The sequence below is a fragment of the Epinephelus fuscoguttatus genome, linkage group LG12 (assembly GCF_011397635.1).
Source record: "Epinephelus fuscoguttatus linkage group LG12, E.fuscoguttatus.final_Chr_v1".
NCBI lineage: Eukaryota > Metazoa > Chordata > Actinopteri > Perciformes > Serranidae > Epinephelus > Epinephelus fuscoguttatus.
Window position 1 is genome coordinate 994,376 of NC_064763.1, and position 13,588 is coordinate 1,007,963.

The 13,588-nt window shown below is 41.8% G+C and overlaps 4 protein-coding genes across 6 annotated transcripts in view; 1 reads left to right on the top strand and 3 right to left on the bottom strand.

Moving 5' to 3' along the window:
* Positions 1 to 13,588, top strand: part of LOC125897973 (WSC domain-containing protein 1-like) — a 178,097-nt gene that overhangs the window by 21,948 nt on the left and 142,561 nt on the right. The window contains exon 1 of one of the 2 annotated variants that reach the window (XM_049591539.1): positions 13,492 to 13,538. The exons of the other annotated variant lie outside the window; for it this stretch is intronic. The gene's annotated coding sequence lies outside the window, so the exon portion shown is untranslated. Of the gene's footprint in view, positions 1 to 13,491; positions 13,539 to 13,588 lie in introns of those variants that run through there. 2 annotated transcript variants of the gene reach the window in all.
* LOC125898007 (uncharacterized) lies at positions 7,425 to 8,390 on the bottom strand. The gene has a single exon (XM_049591600.1). It carries the CDS (start codon positions 8,388 to 8,390, stop codon positions 7,425 to 7,427), a length of 966 nt encoding a protein of 321 aa, XP_049447557.1.
* On the bottom strand, positions 8,632 to 10,377 carry LOC125898006 (uncharacterized). Its single transcript, XM_049591599.1, is given in 2 exon segments — positions 8,632 to 9,393; positions 9,395 to 10,377. Coding segments are annotated over 2 exon segments (966 nt in total). The 5' UTR covers positions 9,617 to 10,377; the 3' UTR covers positions 8,632 to 8,649.
* LOC125898021 (uncharacterized) lies at positions 10,704 to 13,379 on the bottom strand. 2 transcript variants are annotated; one of them, XM_049591626.1, is made up of 5 exons: positions 12,911 to 13,091; positions 12,706 to 12,768; positions 12,483 to 12,545; positions 12,269 to 12,292; positions 10,704 to 12,138 (listed from the first exon to the last, which is right to left on the bottom strand). In XM_049591626.1, the coding sequence occupies exons 1-5, from the start codon at positions 13,055 to 13,057 to the stop codon at positions 11,776 to 11,778; spliced, it is 660 nt and encodes a 219-aa protein (XP_049447583.1). In that variant the 5' UTR covers positions 13,058 to 13,091; the 3' UTR covers positions 10,704 to 11,775. The 2 variants fall into 2 exon arrangements, 1 of the variants encoding a protein (XP_049447583.1); XR_007450550.1 differs by lacking the exons at positions 10,704 to 12,138; positions 12,269 to 12,292 and adding an exon at positions 13,158 to 13,379 and having other exon boundaries at positions 12,372 to 12,545; positions 12,706 to 13,042.

A 13,588-nucleotide genomic window follows, 5' to 3' on the forward strand; every position in this document is an offset into this window, starting at 1 on the left:
TGCTGCCCGCCTGCTCACCCACACCCACTCCTGAGACTACATCACCCCCGTCCTCTAAAACCTACACTGGCTCCCCATCACACATTGCACACAGTTCAAAATCCTCCTCCTCCTCCAGTGCCATGACTGAACACCGGCCAGGCCCGGACTGGCTAATCGGGAGGACCAGGACAATTCCCGGTGGGCCGGTCTGATGAGGGCCAGTGTTCAGTTATTTTTTTTTAATTGGGCCGGCGTTCAGTCATGGCACTGGGTATCACATATGCTGCGATCGCTATCCCTGGGCCGCCTTCACTGGCGCCCTCTGAGGTGGAGACACTGGCTCTGTGCGGGTGTGCGAGCTGCACTCCGATTATGTGCGCATACCGTTGTTTACCGACACGCCTCTTCATTAACAAAGGGCACGGATGAAGTTGAAGTCTCTGCAGCAGCTGAATTGGTCAGGTGGAGACACCGGCTCCATGGTGCTCTGCAGCGGGGGTCTGATTATGCGCACATCTCCAACAATTTGTGGAATTGACCACCGACATGCCTTCTCATCAGAAGAGTGGACGGAGAATGCCGAAATCCCTGCGGCACCGGAGGTCAAGACAACGGCTCCACGGAGGTCAGTAGCTGCGTCTGACTACGCATACATCTCCAACCACCACCGTTAAAGTTAATTAATTATCAAGTCAATGAATTGTGTGGCGTTGTAACATATAACATTATATAATTTAAATAATAGTAATAATAATGATGCGACTCCACATAACTGGGAAACTTTGTCTTGTAGCCCCTCAGAAGCAAGATCCAGCACCGAGCACCAGCCATGAGCCCACAAGTCCAGAGTGGGCACTACTTATTTGAACAGAATATAGATTCTGATATTGTTGAAAAGGATGTTGTGTTGTTAAGAATAAAGTTGAAGATGTGCACTCATGTTGAAATAAATCTACATTGTGAAGCAACCCTTACTGAATTGGAAATATTTTAGAAAAATACACTGAATTACAAGGCTTTAGAGAACAGTGCGCTATTGTAGACTTAACATGTAAGGTTATAATAGGTCGTGATCTAAAGTGGGCCAGTCAGAGGCATGAAAGTCCAGGGCTGAAAATGAGTCCCACTCTGGCCCTGCCTCCAAATGTGTGTGTTGAGGCAACACACCTGAGACAAAGAGCAGCTGCCACAAGCAGGTTCATCCTCTAACCCATTCTGTTTGTTGTTGGTTATTTCCTTAAACCTACGACTTTATTCTCGTAATATTATGACTTTTTTCTCATTAAATTACGACTTCATTCTCATATTACGACTTTATTCTCATAATATTATGACTTCATTCTCGAAATCTCCAATTTTTTTTTTTCTTCAATGTGGCCCTAATACTCCGTCGTATTATCCAGTGGTAGAGATCACAGCATTATTTTTTTAAAAGTACAATTTTATTGACAATTAACTGAAATGACAATCTTTCCCTAAACTTCACCAGAGTGCTTTGGTTGCCTAAACCTAACCACAAATAGGAGTCTGGGTGTGATTGAGGGATTCTGGTGTCATAGTCTTGCATTTTGAGTGTCTGCCATCCATCCTGACAACTACACTGTGAGTCCAGCAAGGTGCAAAAATGCAGTGTTTCATTATCTAAAAGTAATGTTGTCTCTGAACATAATCCAAGCAGTGATTACTTTGTCACCACAATGTAATTACAAAAGCTATTTAGTAATATATACATATAATTTTTAGGAGACAGAGTTTAAGGGGGACATTAGTTCTGGGCAAATCTCAGTCCTGCATCAACCTCTCCCCTCTCATTCTGAAATGCACCAAAACTTATTAGGGCCTGAGCGACAACGAAGTCGTCCGTGTAGGACCCTATTGTAATCGTGCTGTTTATTATCAGGGCCTGAGCGACGCCGAAGTCGTCCGCGTAGGACCCTATTGTAATCGCGCTGTTTATTATTATTATTAGGGCCCAAGCGATGACTTCGTTGTCCGTTAGGACCCTATTGTAATCGCGCTGTTTATTATTATTATCAGGGCCCGAGCAGGTCTCGACCTGCGAGGTCCCTATTGTTTTTCGAATGATAATTATTAGGGCCCGAGCACCTAGCAGTGCTAGGACCCTATTGAAATGCAAGGGATTTTTTATTAGGGCCCGAGCGACGATGAAGTCGTCTGAGGACCCTATTGAAATCGCGCTGTTTATTATTAGGGCCCGAGCAATGACGAAGTCGTCCGCGTAGGACCCTATTGTAATCGCGCTGTTTATTATTATTAGGGCCCAAGCGATGACTTCGTCGTCCGTGAGGACCCTATTGTAATCGTGCTGTTTATTATTATTATTAGGGCCCGAGCAGGTCTCGACCTGCAGTTATGTCCACACTGGACATAACTGCATACCTTAGTGTGGAGTTCTATCCTTGGTCAGGGAACATCAATTGATTATTATCTCCATGATTCTCTGTCTGTCTGTCCATCATTTAACATTAACACGTCAACATGTTAAACTCACAGTGCCACCTAATGGACAAATGTAACCTTTTGTTTCACACCTTTAGTCATTACTCACAGCAGGTTTTTCTCTTCCTCTTCTCACTTGGTTTAGAACTTCAGGTCTTGATACTTTGTTGCAATCATGAATATTAATTGTACTTCCTCTCGTGATTTTACATGGGTATGTCTTTGCTGATTACAACAGGACATTTGGTTTTTTACCCCATTCATACATGTACACTGTAGATTAATAATAAAATCATTGACACATTAAAGCATTACGGCTAAAGCTAAAAGCTAAACAGAATTCAATAGAGATAGCTGTAGCTCCTTTTGGTGTAAACTGGCACAAATGTCAAATAAAATGTCAAGACTGCATTCTGTTTTATAATAAACCTTTTTATTTTGAACTATTGGAGAGAGAGAGAGAGAGAGAGAGAGAGAGAGACCTAACATTTCCCACACTGAGTAAGCACTAAGCGACAGTGGAGAGGAAAAACTTCCTTTCTTCCTTTTAACAGGAAGAAACCTCCAGCAGAGCCAGGCCTAAGTATGGGTGAACAAAAAAAAAAGAGAGGACAGACAGAGAGAGAACATCAACAGCAATGTATACAAGAACTACATGAACAGCTATAGATGGAACTAATGTACATGACTACTCTTGAAGAAGGGGTGGGGGAGAAAGAGGGGGTTGACAGAAATATGAACAGAACTATATACATCAACATGACTCTAAACATAATTTTACAATAACAGTAGTAACACTTTTTTGGGGGGATATATATATTTTTTTAACCCTTAGATGCATAAGTGGGGTCAAAAATGACCCCAGGGGTTGTTTTTCTTCAATATCCATGGAATTAAAAGTTTTTATCATTTCATATTCCAGGCATTCCTCATGTTTTTGACATGAGGCCATTTGCATTTTAAAAAAAAAATCATACACATTTTAAAAAAATGTTGTTTTCGTATCACTACCCCACTCTTCCATAAGTGGGATCAAAAATGACTCTAAGCATTTCCTATGGAATATCAAGGGTTAGACCTAGGAATCTTTGATTCTTATCAATGGTGACTGTCAGGTATACATTTACTGTAGCACTTACACATCTAATGCCAGCAGTCTCACCATCCAGGAGGATTTTTATATAGCAACATACATGTCAGTATTACATTCGTTTTATATCTTGGAATACATATGATGTTATAAAATATGAACTTATTTTCCACATCCATGACTTTTGTGTGATAAAGTTATTATCAGATTAGCCTAATTGTAGTTAGCTAAGACTAGCTAACTAAGCTAGCTAGTCTTAGCTAACTACAATGTAGGTACTAGTTAGCTAGGTACTATGTAATGTTAGTACTGTAATGTTAGCTAGCTAATATTACTGCATTTGTTGTGTAGAGATAAGCAGCCTTACTATATTTATAGCTTCCTTGTGTGTGTGTGTGTGTGTGTGTGTGTGTGTGTGTGTGTGTGTGTGCACGATAGGTAGAGATTTATGCTATTATTGATTATTCAATGATGTCATTAGTAAGTGTGTGTGTGTGTGTGTGTGTGTGTGTGTGTGCATTTACTTATAGCTACATATTGATTCATATGTTTGTGTGCCATTCAAACATTGTCCTTTTTATGTTTTCTTATCTACAGTATCATGGCTGCTAGGAGGTCAGCTAGGTTTTCTGAAGAGATTGAACTAAAAAAGTGATATTTGAACATGTCAAACATGAAATCATTCTTTTGTTGACCAAAACATAATACAAATCATCATCTTTAACCAAAATGAAAGAAATTGCTTAAGTTTATCACATAAAACGCATTGATTCTAATTGGGCTCATTTTTGACCCCACTTATGGAAGAGTGTGGGAATTGGTAGGTCATGCATCTAAGGGTTAAATACTTTTTTATACTTTTTATTGTGAACAGTAGTAACACCCAACACAAAACAAAATCCAGAGAGAACGGATGGCTGGAGCTTTGCTGTCGAGGTGAAACGCAGGGCTGGAACCACCTGTAACACAGAACAGACAGAGAGCCAGCCAGGGAACACAAGCACAAATATACACTGACACAAGTAACAACACATCATGAATAAGCAATATATGTAATACTATACAAAACTATATTACACAACACTAAACATTTAAAACTACTTTTTTACTACTAATTCTGATCAACAACATTACTCAGTCTAAAGCTGCACACAATCCCTTCATGATCACTAAAAAAATAGGCAACACTACTGACTGAACATCATAAAGCGATGTTTTGATGTACACATGGTCAATAAGTGTGCGTCTCTCTGTTGTGGGTTGTGTCACATGTTGCACAAACCCTTTGTCTACCATAAAACCACAAACAAATTAGTCCCCAATTACAGCAACAGTTTTATCGAAGGAGTCCAACCACTACAGCAACGTGCTGAGATTTTCTTTGAACAAAGACACAGGGTATGATGGCGGTCGATAAATCACTGCTAACACTATGTCCACACTGTCACAGGCAGAAACCAAACACTCCAAGTTCATGTTTGGTGCCTGAACAACTTCACAGACTAAACTATTGCTACAGTACAGAACACCACCATGTTGCTGCCCCTGTAGTTCCACTGGTACTGGATTACTACTAGTGTATGACAGACGTCGGGGACGACTGTGAAAACTATAACTGTCTATCTCAGGGGTGTCAAACTCATTTTCACCAAGGGCCACATCAGCATATGTAACAAATGTAACTAAATGTAACCAAATGTAATGTAAAATAAATGTAACTACTCCTTAATGTTAAATAATTCTGAATTTATTACTTATTCAAGTTACAAATATTACAGTTGCATAGAAAAAAATATGTTTGCTTTTTGCTCTGTTATAACATAAATCCTTTTAATTTGTCAGCTTATGAAACCCACATAACTCCATCAATCAAGGATCAAACTATCCCAGTGAATAAACTTTATTCACTTGGATAGTTTGATCAACTCCAGTTTCCCAGTTCTTTGATTATTGACAAAGCCCTGGGCATGGATTTCCTCGTACTCGGGACACGCTGTAAACAGCTGCTGAATATTATGCTCATTCACTTGTCTATTTGCAAATATATGTAAAGCTAAGATGACTTCACCTGTTTCACAATTTTTCAGTATGTCTGCATCACTGTTCAGCATTGTAGTCCCTTTAGTACGCGTTCTCAGCCGATTTAACAAATCAGCAAACCCACTATCCTTCTACCTTACAATTGTTGTCAACTCAACAACCTTAAATAAACTGGACCAAAGGTTCTCAGTCACATCATCAGTGTACAACGATTTCCCTTTAAAAGGAGGCAGCTGATAAAAGTCTCCAACAGCAAGTACACACACATTTCCAAACGATGCAATATCACCTGTTTGTTTGATCTGCCTTAACCGTCCATAGATGTAAGCCAGGAGGTTATGATCTACCATGGAGATCTCGTCAATGATCAAAATCTGCAGATCACTAATCTTAGCTCTCAAAGAATTGAGCTTCTCTTCCCCCAAGGGAGTGTATGGCAAGCGCACATCCCTCCCTATGCTAAATGTGTTGTATATCATTGCTGCATTCAAATAATATGCAGCAATGCCTGTCGGAGCTGTCAGCAAAACACACACACTATCAGGATGATGCTAACGGTAGACAAAAGTCTCCCGGCCTCATACTGAATAGCTTTGATCAAAGGGCTCTTACCTGTGCCAGCACCACCTGTAATAAATACACGAAGTGGCTCTGGGTTTTTACCTGCTACCCTATCCAAATACCACTGACGGACCCGATAAAAAATGGACATCTGGGTCTCATTCAGCAATCTAATTAATGTCAAGCCCTCACTTCTGGTCATGACATTATTCTTCTTCTCTAAATGAGAAACCTGTTGCCTGTTAACAGACAAATCTGGAATATACTCCTGATGTTATCCCCTACTTGTGCATTATCTCTCTGTTCCTGCACGCACTCTAACCGCTCCAGCTCCGCTTCTGGACACAGCTCACACCAGGTATCCTCTAAGACACCCTCATTATCAACCAGATTCTGAGCATTATCCAGATCATCCGCTTCTATCTCAAAGTGACGTCTATTTGAATTGAAAATAGACTTCACAGAATGCCTGGACCCATCACTAAACCTCACATAACCGTTATTGTAAAACTTTTTGAAGGTTACACAGTTAGTGGGTTTTAGCTGGGAGTCTATGCAATGCGGCAGGAACAACTGCAAGATGCTCTGATAGAACAACTCTGGACTCCTAGTCTCAGAGAAGCGAGCATAACAAACTACAGCTGGTTGTGTCCGTGTTCTTTTACTACAAAACTGTAACTACCATTTAACTTTATAGCACCTTTACATTTCTCATTTTTAGTGAGAACACAATACTCTGACACAAATGCAGCCAGACACATGTCATTGAAAACATCATCATTTGGTCTGTTCTTGTACTGGTCAACAATGCTAGTCATCCACATGTCTTCGGCGCTAAGATCATGTGATGACGCAGAGGATGCCTTCTGTTTTAACACACTTAAAGGCCAACTCATATTAACGGTACTGTCCCCTGTGGGAATGAACATGACCTTCCTGGAGCACTCTTTCAGATGTATATTACTAAGCCTGTAAACAGCCTCCTGAGCTGACACATCCCTATGGTGCAGGTAAACACTGCTCAGTTTCTTGAGAGCCTCTTTAGCATTAACATTACCTTCTTTAGAGGCCTCTTTCTGTGTTACCCAACAGTAACCCCATTTCCCGCTCAGCCTTGGAAATGTATGAAATAATATAAACAACACAGGCATATACATCGACTACATACTGGATGTCCATATTGGCATTCCAGCACTTTAACAAAGGCTTACTGTAATGGATAATCCAGGCCTCATTAACCTGCCTTTTCAAAACAACCTGAGTGCTCCGAACACTGCTATTATAAGCTTCCTCAAAAGCCTGTTATTCCTAAATGATGAAACAGTTGTTCTACACTATCATAACAACTGTTATCATCTGACAAAGCCGTCTTAATGGCAGTCAAAATGTTCTTAGCCTGTTCCTTCTTCCTTTTCTTAGCAGCTAAGCGCTTCTCACACTCACAAGGTGCTAAAATATTTGTCGGATCAACCGGACAAGTGCACTGTTCCACAACCTCATCAGGTTCACGTTGACAGATAAATGTCCTAGCAGAAGCAAGCCCAGGAAAATTGAAACGACACACAGCGTTTTTCTTTTTACAAGTCTTTGCGTGTCGTTTCGAGTGTTGCTGCACAGATGTTACAATGTCCAACAACTCCTCATCTGATGATGTTAGTTCACAAGTCACGTACTTGTCAATAAACTGAACTACCTCCTCATCAGTGTTCTTATCAATCAGCAGAGCGTTCTCTACCCAGAACAAACAATGGACATGAGGAGAACCTCGCTGCTGAAACTCAACCCAGTAAAAGTAATCCTTAATTTTACCTATCGGTTGAGATGGAGACATCAAAACCTCCCTAAGGAAACAGTGCCACCTAAAATCAAACATTCGAGCTGCAGTGACAGGATTACGATGCAGTAAATTACATATATCAGCCCACTCTAAATCCTCTACAGTGGCTGTTTGACCCTCCTTCTTCAGAATACTATACAGCAGATTTGTCCAACGCATATCTGCTGAACTATAGGAACAAAACCAGGTGGGAACACCAAGCTGACGCACACAGGCCAGAAGGTCATGCTGTGCTCCCTGCCAAAAAGCTATAGTGCCTCTAATAGGCTTAAGAAAACGATAATCCTCATCAAACTCCAACATCTGTTTCAAAGAGTCCTCATCTTTTAAAATGTCAGAGACTTTGTAGGACCTTTGACCCCCTTTACCTTTACGTAAAGCTATTGAAACATTTGACACTACCTGTTCAACCTCACACATGTACTGCGCAAAAAATATGTATTCAGCATTACTTGCAAACCTTCCATCTGCATGAAGGATCCTATTGTTGAAGTGTCGCGACAAAGTCAAGCGATACGGCCGACACTCCTGATAAGTGTTTCTGCCTTGAGGAAACAATACAGGGAAACACTTTGCTTTATTTGTGCTATCACTAAGGAGCTTCACAGGACTGTTGCCTTCTGCTGGAGCTACATTCAAAATATCATCAAAATATTGGTCAAGCACCTCCTGACCAATATCAACAGGCATGAGACGTGTCCTGAAACATACCATGTTGCTGTCTGTCATGCAGAAGCTCATCCTCGGCTGCACTTGCATCAGTTTTAGCACTGTCTGCAGGATTGTCATCTCCAGGAACTTCAGCTTCCTGTTCCCTACAAACGTCATTTATCCATGCCTCATTAACCTCAGTATCACCATAGTAACTATTAGTCTGTTTTAAATAGTGCAACGCCTGTTTAACGCGCAGAGTATCAACAAATTGATACTCATAGTGACCTTTATAGGTCAACTTACGCTTTAACTTAACTGCCAACAAAGACCCCTCCATATTGGAATGGGGCAACAAGTTACTAGTCTCTACAATGTTAGCAGGAACACAGGTCACTGGACCATGTACTCCATTTTGCCCCCCTTTAGGCAAAGCTAACATCTTCATGAATGGAATGTGCAACGTTATCAAATGTTGCTCTAAACTATTCAAACATGCCAATTCAGGAGCAACGGGATGAACTGTGAGATTATTTGACCAACACTCTGGTGGCATCTCACCTCTATTAATCTTGTAATGGCAACTATAACAAATCCACAGCTTCCCTCGAGCTGTGTCCAACAACTGATATGGCAAATCACAGTCTCCATTACACTTGTGCAAGTAGTCCTCTGTTATGCAGTTTGCTGCTATTGAGGCTACTGTCTCCCTCTTGCTGTAGTCTTCCTGTTTACAGTGCAGCACCTGGTGTCTAAACAGGAGCCGAAAACAATACAGAACAGACAAACTCTGGGCCTTCTTTCACTTTGTCTAAAATCTGCTGCATAACAAACTCAAACTGCCCCGTCTTCTCTTTCTTTATGAGCCACTTCAGTTTAACATCAGCTGCAACACGTCTCTTATGATCAGGATTTTCACGATATTTCCTGATGCTTGCAGCCTTTAGATCGTCTCTGTGCAGTTTATTTAACCGATATTTACTTATGCAATACATTATGCTGATATTTATGAACACTAAATGCCTTTACCCATTTCCTATGGTCAACATTGTCTTTATATTTCTTTACACTAAGGGCCTTAACCCTTATCTTATATGCAAGATTCTCTTTGTATTTACCAACACTTGCATGCTTCTTCATATCCTTATGCAACGCATTCTGTTGATATTTCCTATTTTCAAATGCCCTCATATATTTCCGACGCAAATCATTTTGTTGATAGGTCATTTTACGCTGTATGTTAATCTTCTTTCTCAAATAATCACATGCATCAGATCTAATCTGATTCAAGCTACCCAGAACAGAAACATTACTCTCAATTCTACTTTGGTCTCTAAAGTTATAGCCTCCAGAAACAGGTGTGTTAACCTTACAGTAACCATAACAGTTCTGTGTTTGAGGCTGCTGAACACAGACAACTGTCTCGTAATGGTTACCATTAACATTATGCAAATATACACCTTCATTTGACAACCTACTACTCTTACAACTGTATTCAAGCCAGTGATCATTATAATAGGTGAAAACATTAACACCTAAATAATCAGCTGTGGCTTGAATCTCCAACTCAGTGGCCCAAGTACCAACATAGCGCATCCTTGACATCTTGATGTATTCTGATATGGAGGGATACTCACTTCTCAGAATACTCTGATATGCCACAGGATTGCTTTCTAAATGCTTCACAGCAGCAGGTCTTAACTTCCCATGGTACTTCTGTGTACCACTAATGGCCTGACTAACTGCCCTAAAGAAACAGTTGCCATCACCCACAATCTTCTCTGTCCTACAAGGAAACCCTAAGGGACCGACAGCAGAAGATGTGGCATCAACTCTCTCTGACTCTATGTTAACCTGATTACACAGAGCGAGAGCTACATCTTTAGAAAGGGGATGAAATTGTAAGTTTTTACATGCTACATCCCCAACAACAAAAAAAAAATATCTGAATTTACTTCAGCATCAAAAGTCTTCACCTTCTTAGATGTGCAATTTTTCAATGTGAGCTTACGGTTCTCACCACTCTTAGTGGCTGCACAGACCACTGGTGTGACAGGACTGTCCTCAGTAGGAGCAGTAACCTGTCCCTCTCTACATTCAACAGCTGCACCTGGGTGTTTCACACGAACACCATTGATCTCAAAGAGCTTGGGTGTTTTCTGAAGAGCTCCTGCAAACTTAGAAAAGTGCTCTAACAGATGCTGGAATGAACTGAAATAGAGCACAACACTCTGCCCTGCACCATCGACCATCCCATCTGCACTGCGGGCATGGGAGTCAACCACAGCATACTGCCCATCTTCACCAATGATGGCACAAGTACTGCCACTCAGTGTAAAGAAGCAGGTGTTGTATTTTGTGCACACCTTACTCAATCCATCAGAGAGACTGGTGTGCACACCCGCATCAATAAACTCTCCCTTAACAACATCAACATCTCCAGCAACGAAATCACCAAACTCCAAATCAAATGTTTGTCCATCAAGGACATGCTGCTGAGGCAAATCTGGGACACAAAGGCGCTCAGCCCCAGCAGTAATCAGGTTGCCTTCCCTCAAGGATGTGTACAGCTCATCACCTGATACTACAACCTTGTCCAGTGTGTCAGGCTGACATGAAAACACACTCTCTATGGTGTGTTTCACTAGAGCAACCAAACTAATGGCCACACACTGAAGACCGCCATATTTAAACCGCTGGTCACCTTGATGAAAACTTCCTCTAACAGAAGCGCAACCCTGGGACTGAGTGGGAGCCTGTGGATCCATCAACACAGGTGCACTGCAGCTTTCTCCCTCAACAACACACTCCTCCACGGAGATGCTACTAACACCAAACCACTATGCAGCTAACAACTCCTTCAGATTGAGGATGTGAATCATCAGGTCATTCCAGCACTGTGTTGAACACCACAGCAGACCGACCAATGTCCGAAGCCAACCCTGAAGCATTGCGCTCCCCACAATCCACCACTACGAAGTAGTCCCCATGCTGGATAATCAAGATCACTGCTCTGTGGAGATCCAAGACACACATCCCATCCCTTAACAGATGCTGCTGCAGCTCTTTACCCAACTCAGCCCCATCTTCAAATGCCACGAAGTCCTTGTAGACAGCATGACCAACATCTACGCTCCACTTCCGACCAAACAGATCAAACTGCTGCTGACCAAACCCTCTTTCCCACCCGAGCTGACAACTTCCACCCCTCTACACAAACATCATCAATATCTACTGTGTGCCAGGTACAAACTGGAGAAATGCTATGTTTGGCTGCTGCAACAACACTGCATGACACGTAAGCATTGAAATCGAAACGACATGATGCTGTACGCAGGCTGCTCCCTAACACTACTGCCTGTGGCACATTCTCTATACACCTGCAAGGCAAGGGGTTAATACGCTGACCTTGAGGCTGCACAGGCACAGGGGCAGGAGGGACAGCTGCAGGATGGGTAGCCACACAGGGAGTGGTCCCCGACACAGTACAGGTCGACACAAGGTTAAATGTCACCTCCTACAACAGAAAGAGAAAGAAAACAGAAACATTGAATATGGCAAACACAGACATCATATAAATAACTATCATGCTACCGCATTAGCCACAACACTAGAGGGCTTTGCATGGATGCTTCAAATAACTTTACCTGCCTCCTGCTCCAAGACCTGGGCTTCAGGACGGACAGTCAACATGGACAAGACAAGAAAAACAGGTTTATGTTTTTTTCTTAAAACTTTCTGTGTAAATTATCATAGTGTTTTTTCAAGATCTGTGAAATAGCTACATTTTCAACTTGTATAAAGTACTGCTTCACATTCCCTTCACACTTTTTGGTACATCACTAACAAAACTGCACCAACCTTCTTCTTTGCCTCCTCCTTCACAACACTGGCAGACACCGGAGTTTTACGTGTCGCCACCACCTAAAAATACAGAAAATAAAATCATTAATAACCTCATAAACAAACTAAAACCAATGACTTTATCTTTCCTTTACAATAACATAACACATGCTAAATTTTAATTGCTGGTTAACTGCTCAACCTGCAACACAGTCTCCATCTGGATTAAAACACTACATACCTGCTTCCTGCCATGTCTGTGCTGCTTGGCAACAGGCTTCGAGTGACGTTCCACAAGCGGTGTCTAATGTGAGAAAAACAAAATAGTTAAATATTTGGACAACAACCCGTTATAGACAAACACTGTTTGATTATTTCAAGTATAAAAAAGGGAAAGCAAGTTTATTAATAATTAATCTATCAGATGTAACTTTCTGGTTAATTACCTTGTTGCCTGTGGGAACGCCGCCAAGAGCCGATGGAACAACTTTGTCCATGGCAACCAGCATAGCAGGTGAGAACCCGACAGGATTCAGTGGAATGAAACACTCCCGCAAGGCCACTGGAGCGCCATCCACCTGTATGACAGACATGAGGATTATTTGTAAAACTTGTAATTTTCTTAAACGAAGCACACACAAACTGTCACTGTCATTTAAGTATAATAGTTAAATGATAGAGAAGAGAACATACCATATGCTGAATCACCCTCTTCCGGGATGAACCAGAGCCATGCTTGTGGTCACCAGAGTGGTTCCTCTGTAATGACAAACAGCACAAAAAATTAGGATCAATTAACAAGTTGCTTTTTCTTTCATCAAAGTATATTTACAGTGTTCAGCCTTTTACCTTTCTACCCGGCTCCACAGCTGTCCACTCGGGAGGTGGGGCCCGGGGAACAGGGACCTCCCCCACCACAATCACACGCGGAACAACCAATGGCAGAGGCCTGGGTTTGGGCGTGGGAGACACCGGGCGTGGCACCTGTGGCTTAGGTGCTGGTGTCTCCAGGTGCCGCTTGGTGGCAGCCAGCAGCGACTCCAGAAGGATAGGCATCCCCATGTCGTCACTGAGGTGCACCTACAAAGACAAAACAATGACAAAAAAAGATTAAACATTATTTT